The sequence below is a fragment of the Anabrus simplex genome, chromosome 7 (genome assembly GCF_040414725.1).
Source record: "Anabrus simplex isolate iqAnaSimp1 chromosome 7, ASM4041472v1, whole genome shotgun sequence".
Lineage (NCBI taxonomy): Eukaryota > Metazoa > Arthropoda > Insecta > Orthoptera > Tettigoniidae > Anabrus > Anabrus simplex.
Window position 1 is genome coordinate 256220071 of NC_090271.1, and position 20136 is coordinate 256240206.

General features: G+C 39.7%; 1 protein-coding gene across 1 annotated transcript in view; it reads right to left on the reverse strand.

Moving 5' to 3' along the window:
* Nucleotides 1–500: 500 nt before the first annotated feature.
* Nucleotides 501–20136, reverse strand: part of Trc8 (TRC8 ring finger protein) — a 37395-nt gene continuing 17759 nt past the window's right edge. The window contains exon 2 of the mRNA XM_067151665.2: nt 501–4043. Within this exon, the coding sequence (XP_067007766.1) occupies nt 2212–4043 (1832 nt within the window). The 3' untranslated portion in view covers nt 501–2211. The remainder of the gene's footprint in view (nt 4044–20136) is intronic.

Genomic DNA, 20136 nt, shown 5'->3' on the forward strand with positions numbered 1-20136 from the left:
TGATGAGCCCATTATAATAATAACAACCAATATGAAGCATCAAAGTGGATCAGAACAAAGACCTAACCAGTACCCCAGAAGTGATGTAAATCTCTTAAGTCTCCAGGGAGGTGTGAGCAGGAGCTCCCTGGATAAGGGTGATTGAGGAAGAAGGTAACGGGACCTGGCCTGGAACAAGGTAGTGGATGCAGAGAGGAATAACATCTGCACTGATACAGCTGAATTTAGATACAGGGTAATGACAAGAAACTGGAAGAACATGAAGAACAAGCACAAGCCTTTGAAAATAAAAACGAAGTCATATCATCATTTATAACCAACATTAATTTGATGCATAAAATATTAGGTTTTTGAGTTCAAAGGTCATTCCATTCCTCAGTTGTTTGCAGCAGTTGTATTTGTAACACTTTGGAAAGGGAAGCAAGAAGAGAAAGTAATAAGTTCAAGAATTACAGAGTTACGAGGAACAACATGAGCACAAGGTAAGTAATAAGTATTGATTAAAACATTCTAATGTAATGTAAATATTTAACACAATGATAAAAAAATTGTTTTGATATCTGAGACACACATAATTCGTAACAATGTTTTCAATATTTTCTTGAACCAAAGTATCAAAGAAATTTAAAAATAAGGGAATCTGGAATATAATAAAAGAACATTCTTTATTGATAGGTGTAATAACTATCATTTCAGAAATAAATAAAAGAAAATGAATAGCAAAGGGAATCCACTATGCAATTTGTAACATTTGAAAGAACAGACGTGGCCAGTCAAGGGTTAATAAGTAAATTAAACGTATAACAAGAGAAGAGTTCAGGAAATCATTCAGCACACTTCAGATATTTTTACCCTTTAATTTGTTAAAAGTTTGAATTTAAAAATTCAGTATCTGAAAAACTTCAAAGGTCTTTTACCTTCAAACGAAGGCTGAAGTAATTTGTGATCACTATCATTCAAAGTCTTTGATGTGTTCACTTGAGAAGCAAGTTGATATAAATATGAAAAGCAATAAATCTACAGCTTAGCTACATAAATATCAATCAGGAAAACAGCACTGAAATTAGCAGGGATACTTATAAGTAGTATCCTAATTCTTAAGATCTGTGTCAAAAAGACATGCAAAATAAAAAAATATATTTCTTTATTTTCTTCTGAACTTTTAACAGTACTTGGACTAAAAAAGTAAGTAGTGTAATTTATTGCATTACTTGGTACTTTTAAATCACAAGCTCAACAGCATATATTTAAACATTAAAATAAAAAAGGAAAATATATAAATTAATATTATCACAATACTTTGTGTATATAAAACAAAGGAAAAAATTTTAACTCTTCAGATTTTTTGAAAAATAAACTTTGGTTGCAATCTTTTCAGCAACATCTGTAATTTAGTGCAGTAATAAATATTAAGTACTGGTATTCATAGTCAAATGTACTACTTTATGTGCACATTGATATAACTTGTGTACTTTGACAGAACTTCGCAATTACACAGGTCATGAGAAAGGAGAACATATCAAATTAACAAGATGATATTAAAAACAAAAAGGATTCATTCACAATATACAGAATATATATACAGAAATACATACAATGTGCAGCATACATACTCTTTACATTCAAAACATACAATCAAATATAGCTTCACACATAAAAACAGGAAGCACCATTTTGAACTCTCACCCAACAAAAGGCAAACTAAACAAAATGTTGACTACATGTGGCTCTCACTAATATTTGGCATCAGCACATGATGTTCTCGACATTAAGAAAACTAATCACAGAATTAAAAAAAGAAATTTAAAAATAACGCCATTTCTCTACGTCAACAATTTTAGATTTTAAAGTTCCAGTGTGTTGAAAGAATATATAACAAGTTCAATTTACAGAGAAATATTTTTAGACTATTTTAGGAAAAATATTTGTGGTTACAGGTTCCTGTAGTCTTTCATACTCAGGACTTCCCAACATCGAATAAAATTCTGGGAAACTATATCTCAACATAATCTGAGATACCCATGAATTGTAAAAAAAAAGAACATGTAACTTCCTTGATGTAGCTGGAAGATACAGACAGTTAGGTTCCTATTCCAGTAAGTTATATATGAATAATTGCACTGTCTCATCTGCTGTCTTCCTCACACAATCAACAAGGGAACTGGTGTTATCATTTATACGTTATGAAAAATCCAGGTATAATATTAACTGTTAGTCTCTGCTTAGCCGGTTTTGAAGATTCGCTTGTAAAACGTCAAGCTCCTCATGTTCTTCTGGGGTCACCACTGGTGAAGGGGAAGGTGGAGGTGGCGGAGGGGCACCGGCTTCATTTTGTAACTGCTCTCCAGGGTTATCTTCTTGGCCATGATTCTCACCTTCTTTGGGTGGCTCAGTGTCCACTTTGTACAGTATGTCATGGCAAAGGGGGCAACGATCTTGGACGTACAACCACTTCCTCAAGCACACACCATGGAAAAAGTGGTTACAACGTGTTATCTTAGCACTTTTCATCTCTTGATAACAGATTGCACATACATCGTCTAGTCTGTGTAACTGATCAGGATTTGCTTCAGGGAGGGAGTTGATCTTATTGACAGCAGTACGCCTTTTCATGAACACGCTCCAGCCTGCACGAGCTTCACACCAAATGTTAAAATATGCATGAATGCACATCATAATGGCTCTTATTGCACCTCCAGATTCAAAAATCAGAATCCATGCTCCATTGAAGAAGAGGAAAATACCAAAACAAAATTCAACAGTATTACCAAATGCTCGAATGTAATACACATAATCATCCAATTTCTCCCAGAAAGTACTTCGGTAAGCATCAATTAAGAACAAGGAATAAATCATGAGAGAAACAACAACTTTGACTATAACCTCAATACTGAATGCAGATACAGCCAACAGCCAAGTACTCATTGCGTGCTGAGACCAGAGATAGGTGAGTAAGGAAACTGGGAAAAGAATTAAGAATGCACAAACTGATAAGGCTCGTACGTGACGGTGAAGAGACGGATTATGAGAGGCACTCAGGGACATAAGAAGTGGATTTACAATATTATGAATGAAATGTAGAAGAGCTGTAAATAAAAGGCAAAAATTCCGACAAAGGCGAATAAAACGCTTCTCTGGATCCAAGCCAGTCAACCCCGTCTGAAGAGCCAAGATGTAGAACAATATAGCTGATACTGTACCAATACTTTTATCATCATCATCTTCAGTTAGTAAAACCCACTGAAAGAAACAACCAATATAATGACAAATATATGACACAATACTCGTCATACCCAAAACTGCTGTAAGAGTTTCACAGCCACTCACCAAGAGATTTTTAGTCATATCTAACAAGGTTCCCATAGCAACTAAACTTCGAAAACCTTGGTTACCCGAAGCAAAGTGATCTATTATAAGTGTACTAGCATGTTCTGATACCCTAAGAATCCAGAACGTTCGCAATACAGTTGGAACATTGAGCCGAAGCCATTCTGTTTCAACAAGAGCCGAAAGTCCAAAGTTACTAACAAAGTTCCGGGCATGTTGATACCCGCTGTACACAGTTTGTATCACAGTTAACGCACTATACCACAGGACAAATTTAACAAGAGCTAAAGGTAGTAATGCAGCAAACACAGGAGCATGATGTAGAACAGAAATGGGCAGCGGCAATATAGCAAGGATGGATGGTGCCATAAAACTGAGGGGCAAGAGTTTTTGCACCACAGAATATCGAGGGCCAAGATGGATGAAAGTAAACACAAGTGCTAGTAAACACTGAATGACATAATTTTCGATGACGACAAAGCCACATCCCTGGGGATCCAGAAGTCTAGTTAGGTTTAAGGATAAAACGTCTTCCAATATACTTGCAGTAACTCCACTCGATGTTCCATTTGCTGTCAAGGCTGCTATCACAGTTTTCATGGTGCTCACATTCGTCCAGTATGATACAAACACAATGCCCACAGACATCAAATACATATACACGATGACAAGATGTTTAGTCAACAGCATGAACACACACATGGCAGCAACAATACCTGAAAAAAGATAATAAAAGCATTAGGCATAAATTGAGAACATGTTTTGGCTCATGTTCTCATGGTTCAGAATAAGAAAATAGATAGCCTTCAGGGTTCATCTGTGGGCGGAAAAAAAAAAGGTCGGGATACCTTAATACACATAATTTACTTCTGAAGAAGAGAAAGACATTCATGAAATGACATTATGTCTTGTTTCAAACAACATATATCCTGAAGACTACCACGTCAAGAAAATATCTTCACACAGATCAAGTTACAAAAAAATATATATATATATATATCCACAATGTCTTGGATATAGCCATCAGATATGGGGGTAAGCTGCAAATAAGAGGAAACCTGAATAGGCAGTTTTAGATAAAGATGACATCGTCGGAAAATCATGGAGGAGCCCAGAGGTGTGGGAGCTCCATTAAAAGCCATGTATGCTCCAAACACTACAGTGTGAAATAGCGAGCCTTCACTGCCATAAAATAAGTTAGCCCAACTGCTGCCTTGTAGAGAGGAGAGAACCTCAAAGGCTACGGGGAAGAAACCTCAAAAGAAAACCTAGCAGGCCGAGGGCTACGAGAGAGGCAGCCTCTCCCACAAGGCTTCCAAACTTGGCATCCGGCCAAATGGCAAAAGGATACATCTCCAGAATTTGATCTACCTCACCCACTATGGGGCAACTTAAATCAAATGTGACCTGCCTTGGCAGTTTGGTGGGGCTGTAAACATCAGCTACCTATCACTGTGGAAACAATAAGCAGACTATTCACCACATTACCTTTAAATGTTCTTTCAGGTGTTACCGTGGCAACAAGCAAGACTTTGAATTACTCCTGAAGTCAGCTGATTGGTTGAAAAATCTTGACTGTCACCATTAAGGACTGCTGGGCCAGCAAATGTCATATTGGTTTTCTACATTATTTATTACTTAATGTTACTGCTCACTTTCGAACAAACAAACAAACAAACAAACAAACAAACAAACAAACAAACAAACAAACAAGCCCTATGTATTTAGATCTTTACTGAAATTTTGTTTGAAAAATGTAAATGCTTGGTATCTGAATTTATTATTTTATAAGATGCCAAATATATAAGGGATTGATTTCAGATTTAAGTCATACCTAACAGGAACAAGAAAAATAAACACAACTGGAAATTCCAAGAAAAGTGAGAATTACATACGATGATGCTGATGATGCTTGTTGTTTAAAGGGGCCTAACATCTACGTCATTGGCCCAGGAGAATTACATATCCTTGTACTAATGGGTCATAGAAAACAATTCATTCTACAAGCTTAGATTGATTTTTGGATATCAGACTGAGTAGACATTTTGAAAGTGCGGACATTTCAGCTACACTGTGGTAGCCCTCGTCAAGACGAAATTACAAAGGCTGGTGTGCGCCCATACTTTTAAAATATCTGAAGGCTAGCTGGCGACAACAGTCATCATGTTTTATTATCTCCACAGCTTATCATAGAAATTAGATGCTATTTTTGGGTGGTAGTCAGAACCGTGGTTTTCTCAAATTTTACCTCATGATCTAGGAAAGAGAGAGTGTTTTGCCACTGCAGACTTTTCACGTTGGATGTTCCTTCAGCCTGTGTTAATGCTGTGTTTGGTGGTACCATTAAAAACCTTCCTATATGAACAGGAAATATCGTACACACCTGTGCTGAAGAGAGGATCCGCAGGGTCCTTAGCTAAGCTTAAATGCTGGGATATTTTCTTTGTAGTTACAAAGGCGGTCTAGATGTTGTGAGCTTTAACCTTACCAATTCTGTCCGAAATCACTGGATTGTCACAAAGAAATATCTTTTATTCGTGTGGCTCTTCTGTTTCTCCTCAGATCATTCTGATCATGGAGGAGATTCTCAACAGCCCTCTTGATCTCAGGTTTGCTTTATCAATGAGCTTGTAAAGTCAAGAAGAGATGCTACACTTCGCTCTGGTACAGATCTGGTTGACAGTCTCTTGGCTGACTCAAACAGCAACCTCAACATTGCCCATTTCTATTTTTTTTTTTGCTTTACGTCGCACCGACACGAATAGGTCTTATGGCGACGATGGGACAGGGGAAGAGCTAGGAGTTGGAAGGAAGCGGCCGTGGCCTTAAGGTACAGCTCCAGCATTTGCTTGGTGTGAAAATGGGAAACCACGGAAAACCATCTTCAGGGCTGCCGACAGTGGGGTTCGAACCTACTATCTCCTGAATACTGGATACTGGCTGCACTTAAGCGACTGCAGCTATCGAGCTCGGTCCATTTCTATTTGGGGTGATGGTTGGAGTCCTTACTGAGACAGCAGTCTGTATGTGTAGGTTTCCTGTACAGCGTGGGGTAGATGGTGGCTTTCTCTCTTCTCTTTTTCGTCAAGTTCTGCAAATCACTTAACCTTGATCAGGCATTAATATGTTGCAGGGACAGCCTTGAAATAATCAAAATCCTGAAGAACCATATCCCCCAAAATTTTTAATGATACAAATTGTCAAATATAATAATTAACCATTATGTAATCAACTCACATTTACTTAAAAAAAAAATTACCTTGTATTTGTATACTTTGTCCCCAGGGACAATCTCCAGTTGGGAAAAGTATAAATAAATAAATAAATAAATGAATGAATAAATAAATAAATAAATAAATAAATAAATAAATAAATAAATAAATAAATAAATAAATTACATTTTTGCCATTATTATACATAATGGCTGAGTAGTGGCGCTAAGAAGCTCGGGGCCCACCTCACAATAATTGAAAATGGGCCCCTCGTTTCCTGATAAGCAACATTGCAAATTTATTTCCTAGTACAAGGTTGTATATTATTACAATGAACAGCAACGATGATAATACTAATAATAAGTTACACAATTTAGTTTTCAAATCCAAAGGAATTAAAATAATACACTTACATGGTACAAACGCACGCACGCACGCACATACACACACAAGAAATGCATATTCCAATTATAGTAACCAAAAGACGCTGACCGTCACAATAATAATCTTGTTCCTAGGACCAAACAATTTACAACTCAATTGTCCACCATAAGCCTACTTAGCTATGCTGACTGCTGAGAGTTATAAACAGGCACGAAACTTCAGTATTTAGAGTTTACAATAGATAAGGAGGATATCTTTGTTACTGCATCTTTGCTGACTACTGGGTTCTCACAACTGGAACATTACTTCAAGAGCCTTATTGATTGTTGTGAGTGACAGCAAGGGATGGTTATTATTGGAACAGGTTGGGAAACCTACATTCTTTCAGAAATAACTACCGTACTCCTATTGAGGAAAGAAGCTCTGCACTACGGCGGTCAAAGTTCGGAATAACCTTCTGTAATACAAATAATACTGTATTGTTTGCTATAACTTTATCAATATGTAAACTCACTCTTCAGCTACTGAAATAACAGTCATGGGGCCCTCACAAGCAATGGGTCCCCCGTCCCGCAGGGTCCATATCACCACCACCACTGCATTGGCTGTGTATGGAGCACCACTGTCATCTTACAAAAACAGAGTGCTAGCCTCAGATTGTTGATTATGAGGTTCACAAGCAGCAGCATCAAGAAGTTCATCCTCTGAAGACATCACTACTCTACAACTTCACGGTAATACTTCAAATCACTATCTTCTCCTCAGGAATTCCCATAGTGTTTGCTTAAGAACAACTTCAACAACTTTGCTTCTGAAACAGCAATTCCCTTAAATGTTACAGCTATAGCTTATATGCCTTTCCTTTTTTTATTTTTAATGTTCTGGGTCAGATTTACTTCATCCTGAAAAGAACTGATCCCCATTCTTGTATGCAGAATATTCATTTGATTTTGGATATCGCAAAATGCAAAAACAATGAACTTTTTATAACTGTCCTCCAGTCATCTCTCCAACTGTTCCAATCATCACCACTTCAGTGTTCTACTGAGGTTTTATGATTTCATCCATTTCTTAAACTTCCTACTCTGCACTTGTAGGCCTATAGGTTTTCCATTAGATACAGTTTAACAATAAAAAATTGACGTATGAAACATTTTGAAGTCTACATTAGGTATCATCGTCCTTGGGTGAGGTGATAATAGCTACAACAAAAAGTGACGCATTTCACTAATTGTTAAAAGACACGTACCTGACAAAATAAGACTGCCCACATATCAGAATAACATTTAAAGAATACAATGAAATGGACGAGAAACTGCCATAACGGTTAAATAAATATGTGAAGTGAGGGACATGCCTGGCAAGTGAAGCTCGATGTGAAACACTTCACATCAAGTCAACGTTAGTGTAGGGGAAAGGTCCATGGTTATCAACCAACTGGTATTGGTTTCTTACCATACTCCGTTACTGTATTGCGTAATTGTACCATACTAACAGTCTTTGCTTGAAAGACAGTTACAGAGGTGTAAATATGTTCTGTACCATGCACAGCGGGGAACAGTCTTACAATATTAGGCATGTTCATGCAAGTGCCACTTAGTTCCGAGGAAGCGTACCCGCCTGTCAAAGTGAGAGCTAGGGTTCGAGTCCTGCTCTATACATAACTTTTTTTAAAAACTTTTAGAGTGTTGCATTAACCAAATAATGTATACTTCTATTCACTGTGAAATCTGGCATTGTGCTTTTAATTTTGTTAGTCCTGAAAAGGACTGTTTTGGACATGACTTAATAGCTCGTTCAGTATCCACTGGCTTGAATAAGTTGTTGGAGTCGATGATGGCACTGACTCAACCCTCCTAAAGTATTCCTCATTGAGGATGTTCTTCTCCCATGCATCCAACATAATACTCCAAGAACAGTCATGTGAACACAGGGAAGGGTGAGGCCAGTGTTTCCACCTTGCCCATACATGTTTAATGAGGTTCAGGTCTGGAGCTTCAGGGATGCAATCGAGCAGTTCAATGGAGTCCTGCTCAGAAAACCAGCCCTGAACATGACCGCTCTTGTGAAGTGAGGCGTTGTCTTGCACGAACCGAATAATTACCTCATCTGGATAGCGTTACCAACACAACACAGATATGCAGCCACTGCGTCAACACTTTGCTATATACACACTGCCTGACAAAAAAGTTAAGCACCCAGAAGGAGTGGTTGAAAGTGAATAAAACTACATACATCGAAAGACCATGTGCCTTTATTGAATTGTACAATATGGGATGAAAGAGACAAGGCTGTTGGCAGTTATAGATGGAATATTAGCACTAGGTCAGTAGGGTGTCGCACCTCCCACCCCCGGCCGTAATGCATGCCCTTATGCGGTTCAGAATAATGTCAAACAGCCTTTGGATCCTCTCCTGAGGCAAGTTCATCCCACATTTGTTGCAGTTGTCCTTCCAGATCCCGCAAGTTGGAATTGGGACGGAGTCCCCTTCAAATGTCATCCCACCCATGTTCAATGATGGAGAGGTCCGGGGATCTTGCTGGCCATAGGAGGACTCCAACAGGCTCTAGGCAGTCCATAGACACATGTATTGTGTGTGGACGTGCATTATCTTGTTGGAATACTGTTCCAGGGTGCTGTGCCATAAGGGGTGGAACGTGCGGATGCAGAATGTCTGTGACGTATCGCTGTGCCGCCAAAGTCTGCTGAAGCACTATTACAGGTGACCTGAACGCATATCCTATGGCTCCCCACACCATGATGTCAGGGATTATGCTTGTGTCTCTTCCCACAATATGGGTAGATCTACCCTCTGCCCTCAACGCTGCCAAACCCTAACACGATTGTCATCAGAGGTTATAGAAAAGCGGGACTCATCACTGAACATGATGCGACGCCAGTCATCCTCTGTCCATACCTCCTGGGCAATGCACCACTACAAACGCAAGTGTTGGTGTTCTGGTGTCAACGGCAACCAACGCATGGGGCGGTAGGAACCCAATCCGGCAGATACAAGTTGTTGAGACACTGTGCAGGAGGGAACTCACAAGATGTTGTACAGTCTCCAGTACATGTTCATGGATGATGGGTGCTGAAGTTATGGGAACCCACAATGCTTGGCGCACCATACGATGGTCCTACCTTGGTCGACCCGAACGTGCACAATATGATTGGGTGCCCTCATGTACCCATTGAGTCCAACATCGGACCACTATGACACCTGAATGGTCCACATGCCTGGCAATTGCACGGCACGACCAACCGGCCTCATGCAATCCCACAATGTGGCCTCTGTCATATACTGTCAATTGGTGGATAGGCTGTCTAACACGTCTGCGAGGAATCACAGGTGCTTCGTACTGTATGTAGTCCTCTCTGCACATCTTGCTTAACTGTCTGACCCACAGCAGTTGACTGGTAACAGGACGGTGCCATCAAGAATACACTCTGGTAGGCGTTCTACACATTACAGATCCTTGTAAATCTAATCATTTACTCATGCATCAATGGTATGCATGTATACTGAAATGGGATAATATTGGACCACTCCTTCTGGGTGCTTAATTTCTTTTTGTCAAGTAGTGTATATATATTTTATCCATTGGGCTCCCTGAGGACTGTAAAAATGAGCTGTCCCGACCTCCGCTGAACTGAAAGAAGTCTTGTCAGAGAAGATCCCACGATCTCAATTGCAATTTAACTCAATCGCCCAATCGACCATCTGTTCATCGGAGAGATACTTTTTGCTGACAACTTTTCTGCAATGGAGTCCAGCTTCTCGTAATCGTCTATGGACCATGTATGGGCATCCAGGAAAATTGGTCGCCTGCATGGGTTCTCCTGTGAAGTCTCAACTAATCTGTTGTCTGCTTCCCTAGTAGAAACCAGATTTAAAACAGTACCCGGTACACGTACAATGTCTCCTGACAACCACCACTGCTGTATCTATCTTTGAGCAGCCCCAGGTGAAATGCCACACTAAAGTGTTGCCTCATAAATGATTAAATTCTTGTTGTGTTGGACAAGAGCCAGCACTTGCTCTCTTAACGCACGTGTATAATGTCCCATGTCAGAATGGAGTAAAGTATTTAGCACTGAGGTTAGCTCAGCCAAACTTTGTGTGTTCATAGCCTGATGTCATCACATGAATTCAATCAGTGGGAGATTATCACTCATGCCAGGATTCGAACCTAAGCTGTTATGGTAGGCATGAATCTTGTAACTAACAGCTGACCCAGTGCACTACATGGGAGTGTGCCATGTGCTTATAATTTCACAGTATATGCAAGGCATGTTATGAGGCAATAGAGGAGAGAGGGAATAGAGTAGAGTGAGAGCGAATGCCACGAGTGAGAACTACGGGCTGTGTTGCAAAATGCAACCAGCTGACTGTAAAACGCCGAACACAGCTGAAGTGGACTTTCTTATATTTCATGTCTCCAGATATGCAACCATTTTAGATTGTTCACCTGTACATTTTGATTCAGACTTTTAATTCTACCTCTATGCATTAGCCGGCCCCACGGTGTAGGGGTAGTGTGCCTGCCCCTTACCCGGAGGCCCTGGGTTCGCTTCCTGGCCAGGTCAGGGATTTTTACCTGTATCTGAGGGCTGGTTTGAGGTCCGCTCAACCTACGTGATTACAATTAAGGAGCTATCTGATGGTGAGATGGCGGCCCCGGTCTAGAAAGCCAAGAATAACAGCCGAGAGGATTCGCCGTGCTGACCACGTCACCTCGTAATCTGCAGGCCTTCGGTCTGAGCAGCGGTAGCTTGGTAGGCCTTCAGGGCTGTAACACCATGGGGTTTCTATGTATTAAGCAAGTTTTGCAATGGAGCCCGTATTTCACTGGTTACTTGAATGAAGAATATGGTTTATTTTGATATGGGCAATTACTGCATTTATTACAGTGAGTGCACTCTGCTATCCATAACTCAACATAACCTAAAACTGCAATAAGCAGATTCTGGCCCAGACTACCTCAATTACTGTCAGCTACAATACCCCCAGCCATACTGTGCTATTCTTCACTGTATTTTCTTCAACATTTTAGTGAGTAGGAGACTACATGCACCGATTTCTCACTCAATATACACAAGTTAAAACTTATGGTGTATTTACTATAAACAGAGTGCAGGATAATACATTTGTTAAATAGCTCAAGAAAAAGATGTGTCCTAATTGGCTACTTCTAAGATTTTTCAATGTTTCGATGCTTTGCCTCATTTTGGATGTATAACTCCTCAACCCTAATCAATCATGTGATACAATTTCTTGAATAGTGTATTTAATGCACCATTCCATGCACTTGAAGGGTACGGAATTCCTGTTGAGATCATATCTCAGTAAGACGAACCCTAAGGACAGCAGTAAGAAAATCATGAGTTGGCTATGCAGTACAGGTGATGTAGTAGTAAGCTATCATTTGGGAGCTGCAGGTTTCAAATTCCAATGATGGCAACCCCGAAGAAGGTTTTAAGTGGTTCCCCAATGTTCAAACCAGGCAAATTCCAAGCTATCTCTGTACAGGCCATGAAGGCACTCGGAGAGCTTTAACCTTCCATAACCTCAGTGCTAAGCGAGATAAGAGTTGTTAGCCTCATGTCCAGAAGCCTTTGCTTTCAGGAATTCAACCTGGTAGGCTGAGTGAACCTCAAGGCAATGTTCTGCTCCAGAAGCGGAAATCTTGTTTTTTAAATTTTTCGACTTCCTGATGGGGGAATAAAACCCATGTCCTTCTGGGTGAACCAAGTACGACTTTACCGCCTTGGTTAGGCAGCCCCTAGGCAAATACCTGGTTGTACCAAAGCCATGTCTGCTTCTTTCCCAATCTTAGCCCTTTTACATCTTTTTGTTACTGAAAACCTGAATGTGTTAGTATGCCATTAAACCGCTAGCAATAGCAAGAAAACATTGCCAGCACCCTACCATAGTCAGGCACTTGTCTCCTGTATTCAAGGTTGTGTGATCTGTTCCCAGCAAAGCCAAATTCTTGTAAGTCTATGATTGTATGTATGTATGTATGTATGTATGTATGTATGTAGAGTATTGCAAATATCACACCAATATTTAAAAATGGAAAGAGGTTGGATATCACAAACTATCACCTAAGCTCTAGCCTATATTACCTGCTTTGTGAAAAGAATATTCGCCAGTGTTTGCTTTCGTTTACCATTCCATACATATCTCGCAGCAGTATGGTTTAATCCCTGGAAGTTCTTGAGTAACTAACTTGGATATCCTCCTCTATCATGCCACGTCTGCCATACACGTGGGTTCTCAACTTTATGTATGCTATATCGATACTGCGAAGGCTTTTGATACCGTATACCATGTGCTTCTCTCCCATAAACTCTCTGAATGTTTCAACGTGCACGGGAGATCCTAGCACTCATTCAAAGCTTTCTGAGTGAAATACAACGTATTACAGCGCATGGCCCTTGACAGATGCAATTTTTCTCCTACCACCACTCTCTCTGGTGTCTTGCAGGGTGCCCTAGGTCACCTTTTGCACTGTTTACTGATGATATTATTGATATTGTTTCCCCCACTTTACATAAAATTCTTCTCGTTGTCGATGATTGTACAATCTTGAAGTAGATCGATTCTCTCGCAGATAAAATCTACCTGCAAAGATACATTTGATTCACTGTCACATTGGTGCACTACACGGTCTCCAAATGTTCCAGATTCGTTCATGCTTCATAAATGCCCCAAATTTCACAAATATCACCTGCTGAACCAACCAATTTCAATTGTTGATAATCGAAAAGACTTGGGAGTGCATTCTGATGGTAAATTATTGTTTCTTTCCCACATAAACAGGGTCACCTCATGTGTTATGTCATTCCTTGGTTTACTCCATAGGTTTTCTAACACCAACAGATATAAATGCCCCCAGAGCATTCAATGTTTTCTGTGTATTACCAGTTGTTGAATATGCCTTTCCAGTCTGGTCCATTTCTTCTTGTTCAAATCTTAGCCACCTTGACTGTGTGTACATTTTTTCATTTTTATGTGCAATCAACAGAACCAGGGCCCCTGCCTGTCACTACTTCAACATTAACCAAGTGCTAAGGAAATTAAACCTCAAAACGCTTTCTTCTCAGGGGAAAGTAGCGGACCTCAAGCTACTATACAAAGCAGCTAATAGTGTAAGGTCACCTGAATTAGTTTCCTTCTTCCCCCTCCACGTCCCATCCCTTAACCCTCCAAGTGCTATCATCTCGCTATGAGACGATTCGGGTCCCGGCTAAAGTGCTATCATCTCGCAGTGAGACGATTCGGGTCCCGGCTAAAGTGCTATCATCTCGCTATGAGACGATTCGGGTCCCGGCTAAAGTGCTATCATCTCGCAGTGAGACGATTCGGGTCCCGGCTAAAGTGCTATCATCTCGCAGTGAGACGATTCGGGTCCCGGCTAAAGTGCTATCATCTCGCAGTGAGACGATTCGGGTCCCGGCTAAAGTGCTATCATCTCGCTATGAGACGATTCGGGTCCCGGCTAAAGTACTATCATCTCGCAGTGAGACGATTCGTAAAATCGGTATAACAACTCGTAAAATCGGTATAAACAACTCATAAAATCAGTATAACAATCAATTTTACGAATATTCTCACTGCGAAATGAAATTCTCTATCTGTAGGCCATGCAAGTTGGTCTTTGGTTGGGGAAGGAAAGCAGTAAGCAGCGATTTTGTCAGCTGTGAACTGGTCTTTGTTTACGTCTACTCAAACTGTCCAGTTGCTTTGAGCGTTTGAAGATTATAGCTTGCTAATCAATTTGTGATAATTGTGTGCCTGATATACTTTATTTTAATTGGTTTATTCTAGTTTAGTGGTTATTATAATATAAACATGAGTGAACTAATTGGTTCAAGTGCAATTAGAGAAGCATTGGAGGAGCTTGAGAGTGATGAAAGTGAAGACGACATTGGTAATGTAGAAGATTTTCCTGATTATTTATAATTAGATGATTTTTCTTCTGGAAGTGGGAAAGAAATATGACCCTAATTTAGATACCCATGACTATAGTGATGCGTCAAGTAGTGATGCAGACAATCCAAACGTACAAACCCTACCAGGTACATACAGACCTAATGAACTACCACAACAGACTCTCTCCGAATCTTTTTACCTGTAACTTTTTTATTATTCATTGAAGTTTCTATTATTATATATCATTATGCTTGTAATGAAATTTGACACATTTTGTATATCTTGGAATTTAATTTCAGATAATGTAGTAAAATAGGAAGAAAAACTGGATAGGGCATAATCTAAGATACAACACTTTACTATGAGTAACAATTGAAGGGATGATAAAAGGAAAACGAGGAAGAGGAAGGAGACGATATCAGTTATTAGACAGCATTAGAAAAAGAATGGAAGATTATGCAGAAGTGAAGAAGAGGGCACAAGATTGAGAGATTCGGAGGTCATAGCCATGATTGGACCTGCAGGTGGCAGAACAACCTATGATGAGTGCTTGTTACCAACCTCAAAAAAAGGGAATATTTTTTAATTAAAAAAAAAATGACTAATCATCCATTATAGTTTTACTGGATACTTGTAAGTAAAACATCCTACTATTATCTTATTCTCTAATTCTTCCTGAACAAATTTATATATAATATGCCATATGTAGTTACAAATTTGTATTTATTATAATTATTTTAAATGTATCTGCACGCTGCCTTTAGAATGCTCAGCACTTAAGAGTGAAACCATCAGCACTAGGAGGGTTAATACCAGAATGGAGACCATCTTCCATATTCCCCAATCCCACCTTTCTCTGACCCAAAGGTCTGACTATAATACCTTATCTCTCAATAGGAACCTAGATATCTCCTTATTATATCCTTCTTACTGTCATAATCTTCCATTCTCTGTCTCTTCTCTTGTATAAGAGAATTTTCCTTTGTTTATGTCAATGCTTACCTAAATACGTAAAATATAGGGCTGTACAGTTAATTTTGTGTATTGTACATTTGTAAATGTCTGTATATTTTCATTTTAGACAAATATAGTACATATTATGGATCTTTTTAATTCAGCACTATGCTATTTTGACTTTAAAACAAATATCACCAATAAGTGTTATAATTCTGACAGGATTGGATGAGAAAAAGAGGGATCATGGGAGGACAGAGAGAAAAGATGAAAGTAAGGAATCTGACAGTTATAAGTGGAAGCAATGCCAGGCTCACTTTTTTGTTGGTGATTAAACGCCGCACTAACACATTGAAGGTTTCGAGTGACACAAGGATGGGCAAGGGATGGGATTGGGAAGATAGCGATCATGGCCTTAATTAAGGTACAGCCCCGACATTTGTCTGGTGTGAAAATGGAAAACCACAGAAAACCATCTTCAGGGCTGCCGATGGTGGGATTCAAACCTACCATCTCCCAAATGCAAGCTATGTGTCCCTAACTGCACCAACAACTCGCTCAGTAGACTCAGCTAGGGGCCCTCTGCTAGCCACATCACACTCTCAAACTGATACCCCTTAAGGGGGACAGCCACCTCAAACTATGTAACAATCAGAACACTGCTCGAAAAGAAAATCTGGTCAATTTTTTATGAAATGCATACATAATGATATGAAAACAGACACGCAATGACTTTGCAACAATTAAGAATTAAAATGAAAAGTGTTATTTGGACACTGTCAGTACGGTAACTGTCAGTTCACACCAGCCAAATGCTGGGGCTGTACCTTAAATAAGGCCACGGCCGCTTCTTTCCCACTCCTAGCCCTTTCTTATCCCATTATTGCCATAAGTGGCTACGTGATAATTAAGCATTTTAATGAGGAATAGTGCCACTCCTTGCATGAATAACAGCTTCACAAAGCCTTCTCATGCTTCTGAAAAGGCGCTGCACATTCAGTTGAGACAGATGACCTCATTCTTTCAAAAGAGTGTCGTCAAGGGCTTGTACTATTTTGGGCGGTGGCGTTCTTGCTCTGATGCATTGTCCCAGTTAGTCGCAGACTTGTTCGATTAGATTCAGGTTGGGACTCCTGGATGGTGACTCCATTCATTGCTCACGGTGATCTTGCAGGAATCTCTGAATGATGTTGGCATCATGTGCTCTAGCATGAATACTGCATTTGCTCCAAGATGCTTCATGTGAGGAATCACACGTGACACTAAGATCTTGATAATGTACCGTCGAGCAGTTAAGGATCCATTATGAATTATCGGATCAATTTTTGCATCAAGATTTATGCCTGCCTACATCATAACAGATTCACTTCAAAAAGCAACAGTAGACTGTACAGTTGCTGAATGAGATCTCTCCCCAGAACTTCTCCAGACTAAACGATATAAGGTGGGTCAGAATTCATCCGAGAGCAGCACAAGAGGTCATTTTCTTAGCTGCCAGTGTAGATAATCTCTAATGAACCGTCACGATGTCGCCTGTGCAGTGCAGGTACTTTATGAATGATTTAATGATGAGACGTGTGGAACTAAACAAGGCCACAGAGCTAGATGCTAGTTGCAAGGATTGTGGTGGTGCTTAGTTCATTTACAGAGGCTTGCAGATGGAACACAAAGCTATAACAATCTATAATGAAGATGTTTGTATAATAATGATGGATTGCTCCATCAAAAACTAAGGATGATCAAATTTCATGTTTAGAAGCGTCCGCATTTCAAAATATAAAATTCAATTTAAAGATGAGAAATAGAATTTCTGAGGTCCTGTGTAACAAAGCTTCCCCCATCGCCCACTTGAATACAGGGCATGTTGAATAATACAATGTCTGTCAAGTTTAATGGAACGAGAATTCTATTATATATAATCGCTGTTCATCATCACATGGGCATATTCCCTTCTATAAGATTCTCTCTTTGGAGTGACATTTCCGATGAAGTACTTCATGGTATCCGTGACTTTCCACGACCAAATTAAACTTATCCGACTTCTCCCTGATTACCACTGACTTTTTTTTTTGCTAGTGGTTTTACGTTGCACCGAAACAGATAGGCCTTATGGCGACGATGGGATAGGAAAGGCCTAGGAGTTGGAAGGAAGCAGTCGTGGCCTTAATTAAGTTACAGCCCCAGCATTTGCTTGGTGTGAAAATGGGAAACCATGGAAAAACATCTTCAGGGCTGCCGACAGTGGAATTCAAACCCACTATCTCCCGGATGCAAGCTCACAGCCGCGCGCCCCCCTAACTGCACGGCCAACTTGCCCGGTACCCACTGACTTTCAAGAATGTGGACACCAATCAATGTGAACATCCTAGACAGAGCACTGTCAAAGAAAAATGCATAAAATAGACAGCATAAGAGGAATGAAATGTCAGTATTTTAAACAGAGGGAATCTTTTAAGAGTCTGTGATTGTGTGAACGACTCAGGTCACCAAAGAAAAATGCATAAAATAGACAGCATAAGAGGAATGAAATGTCAGTATTTTAAACAGAGGGAATCTTTTAAGAGTCTGTGATTGTGTGAACGACTCAGGTCACCATAAGGAAAAATCAGGCTATTATAAATGACAAGCAACATTACCCGACATTGGAAATCACAGATATACTTCTCGAGACATTACTGTTTGCTTTTGATGTGGCACTGATCAGCGTAATGTGGTGTTACTTCAAGAGATAGTTGAAAAATGACGACAATGCTAGAAGACAATGGAAGAGGTGAGCTGCTCAAAGACGAACAACTTCGCTGCACTTTTAAAGATCCTGTGGCTTTAACACCAAACATTTTGCTTGAATCCCAAACACTCCTTAAATGTTGCAGTTTTAAATACCTCATTTCTGTGGTGGAATAACTGTGTGGATGTGATGAGGATTTAAATCACAGGATCAGTGTAGGATGGCTGAAGTGGAAATCTCTACACGACAATGGTGAGTCCTGCACTGACTTATGCTTTGAAATGCTGGACATTCTACTAACACCACAAGCGTCGTCTACATGCCACGGAGATGAAGATGCTGGGAACGTTTGAGAGAGAGTGTTTTTAAGAAAGTTCACATCCAAAATCACGTTACCTGTGAAGGAGATAGTTGTGGAGAAGGTTTAGCGTAGGTGGGTGACATGGTTCAAGAAGGTGAACTGGAAGAAAGCTATGTAGCTAGAAGAACCCTTGACCTTCAGCTACCTAGGGTATGAGCAGCTGGGCCCAACAGATGAGGCGACAAACACATTATGGCCCCAATGATGCTGAAACACAAGCAGCTGCCAACAACAAAGTGCAACTGCATTCTGCTAATCCTGGAGGAGCTCCACAACTAGGACGTCATCAATGAAGATATATCGATGACAAAGCGAGGAAAAAAGAAGACGACCCACCAATGTCCCTTATTGAACTTCTGAAATTCTGGAAAATCTACACTTTGCATTTCTTAATCTTACATGCAAAGAAGAAGAAAATCTATTATTTATAAACATACTGTCACCAACATCATTAAATTCTTAAATTCTATTTAGTCACAAATTTTCTATTCTAAATTATGAGGATAGAATCTATCCTTATACACAGTTACATGTCTAGGCCAATACACAAATACAATTTGATAAGCCATTTTCCAGTATTGGAAATAGTGAGAAAACTGCTGAATCAACGAGTGACTGCCCGTTTTAAAGCTTATAATCTGAAGATCCTCCGTAAAATAGCATTTTTCATATGATTGCGAATTTTCCTACATTTCTTTCTAACTTCCTTATTTCTTCAAGTAGTTACAAAGTCTTTTACAAACTTAGGCAGCTAATTTCACTACATAAAACCTACCATAGCCTGTGTATATGAAAGAAATATTAGGCCCTAATCCATTTATGGTGAAAATCTTCTCATACAGTATCTATATATATAAAATAAGAGTTTTGTCTGTACATTGCTCAGAATTTGAAAATAATGGTATTTCTGTATCGGTCATGTCCATAGTAACAAGAAAATGCACTTTTTACTTTTGCGTAATTTCTGTCTGTCTGTCTGTATGTACACGCATCACGAGAAAACGGTTGAAGAGAATTTAATGAAAATCGGTGTGTGAAGTCGGGGGATGAGCCTCTACAATCTAGGCTATAAATCATTTTGCTCACGCTCAGTGAAATGGTAGTTTAGGGGAAGACCTAAAATTGAATTCTCAACTATTTATGTTATTAGTGGTCTAATGAAAATCGGTATGTGAAGTCGGGGGATGAGCCTCTACAATCTAGGCTATAAATCATTTTACTCACGCTGAG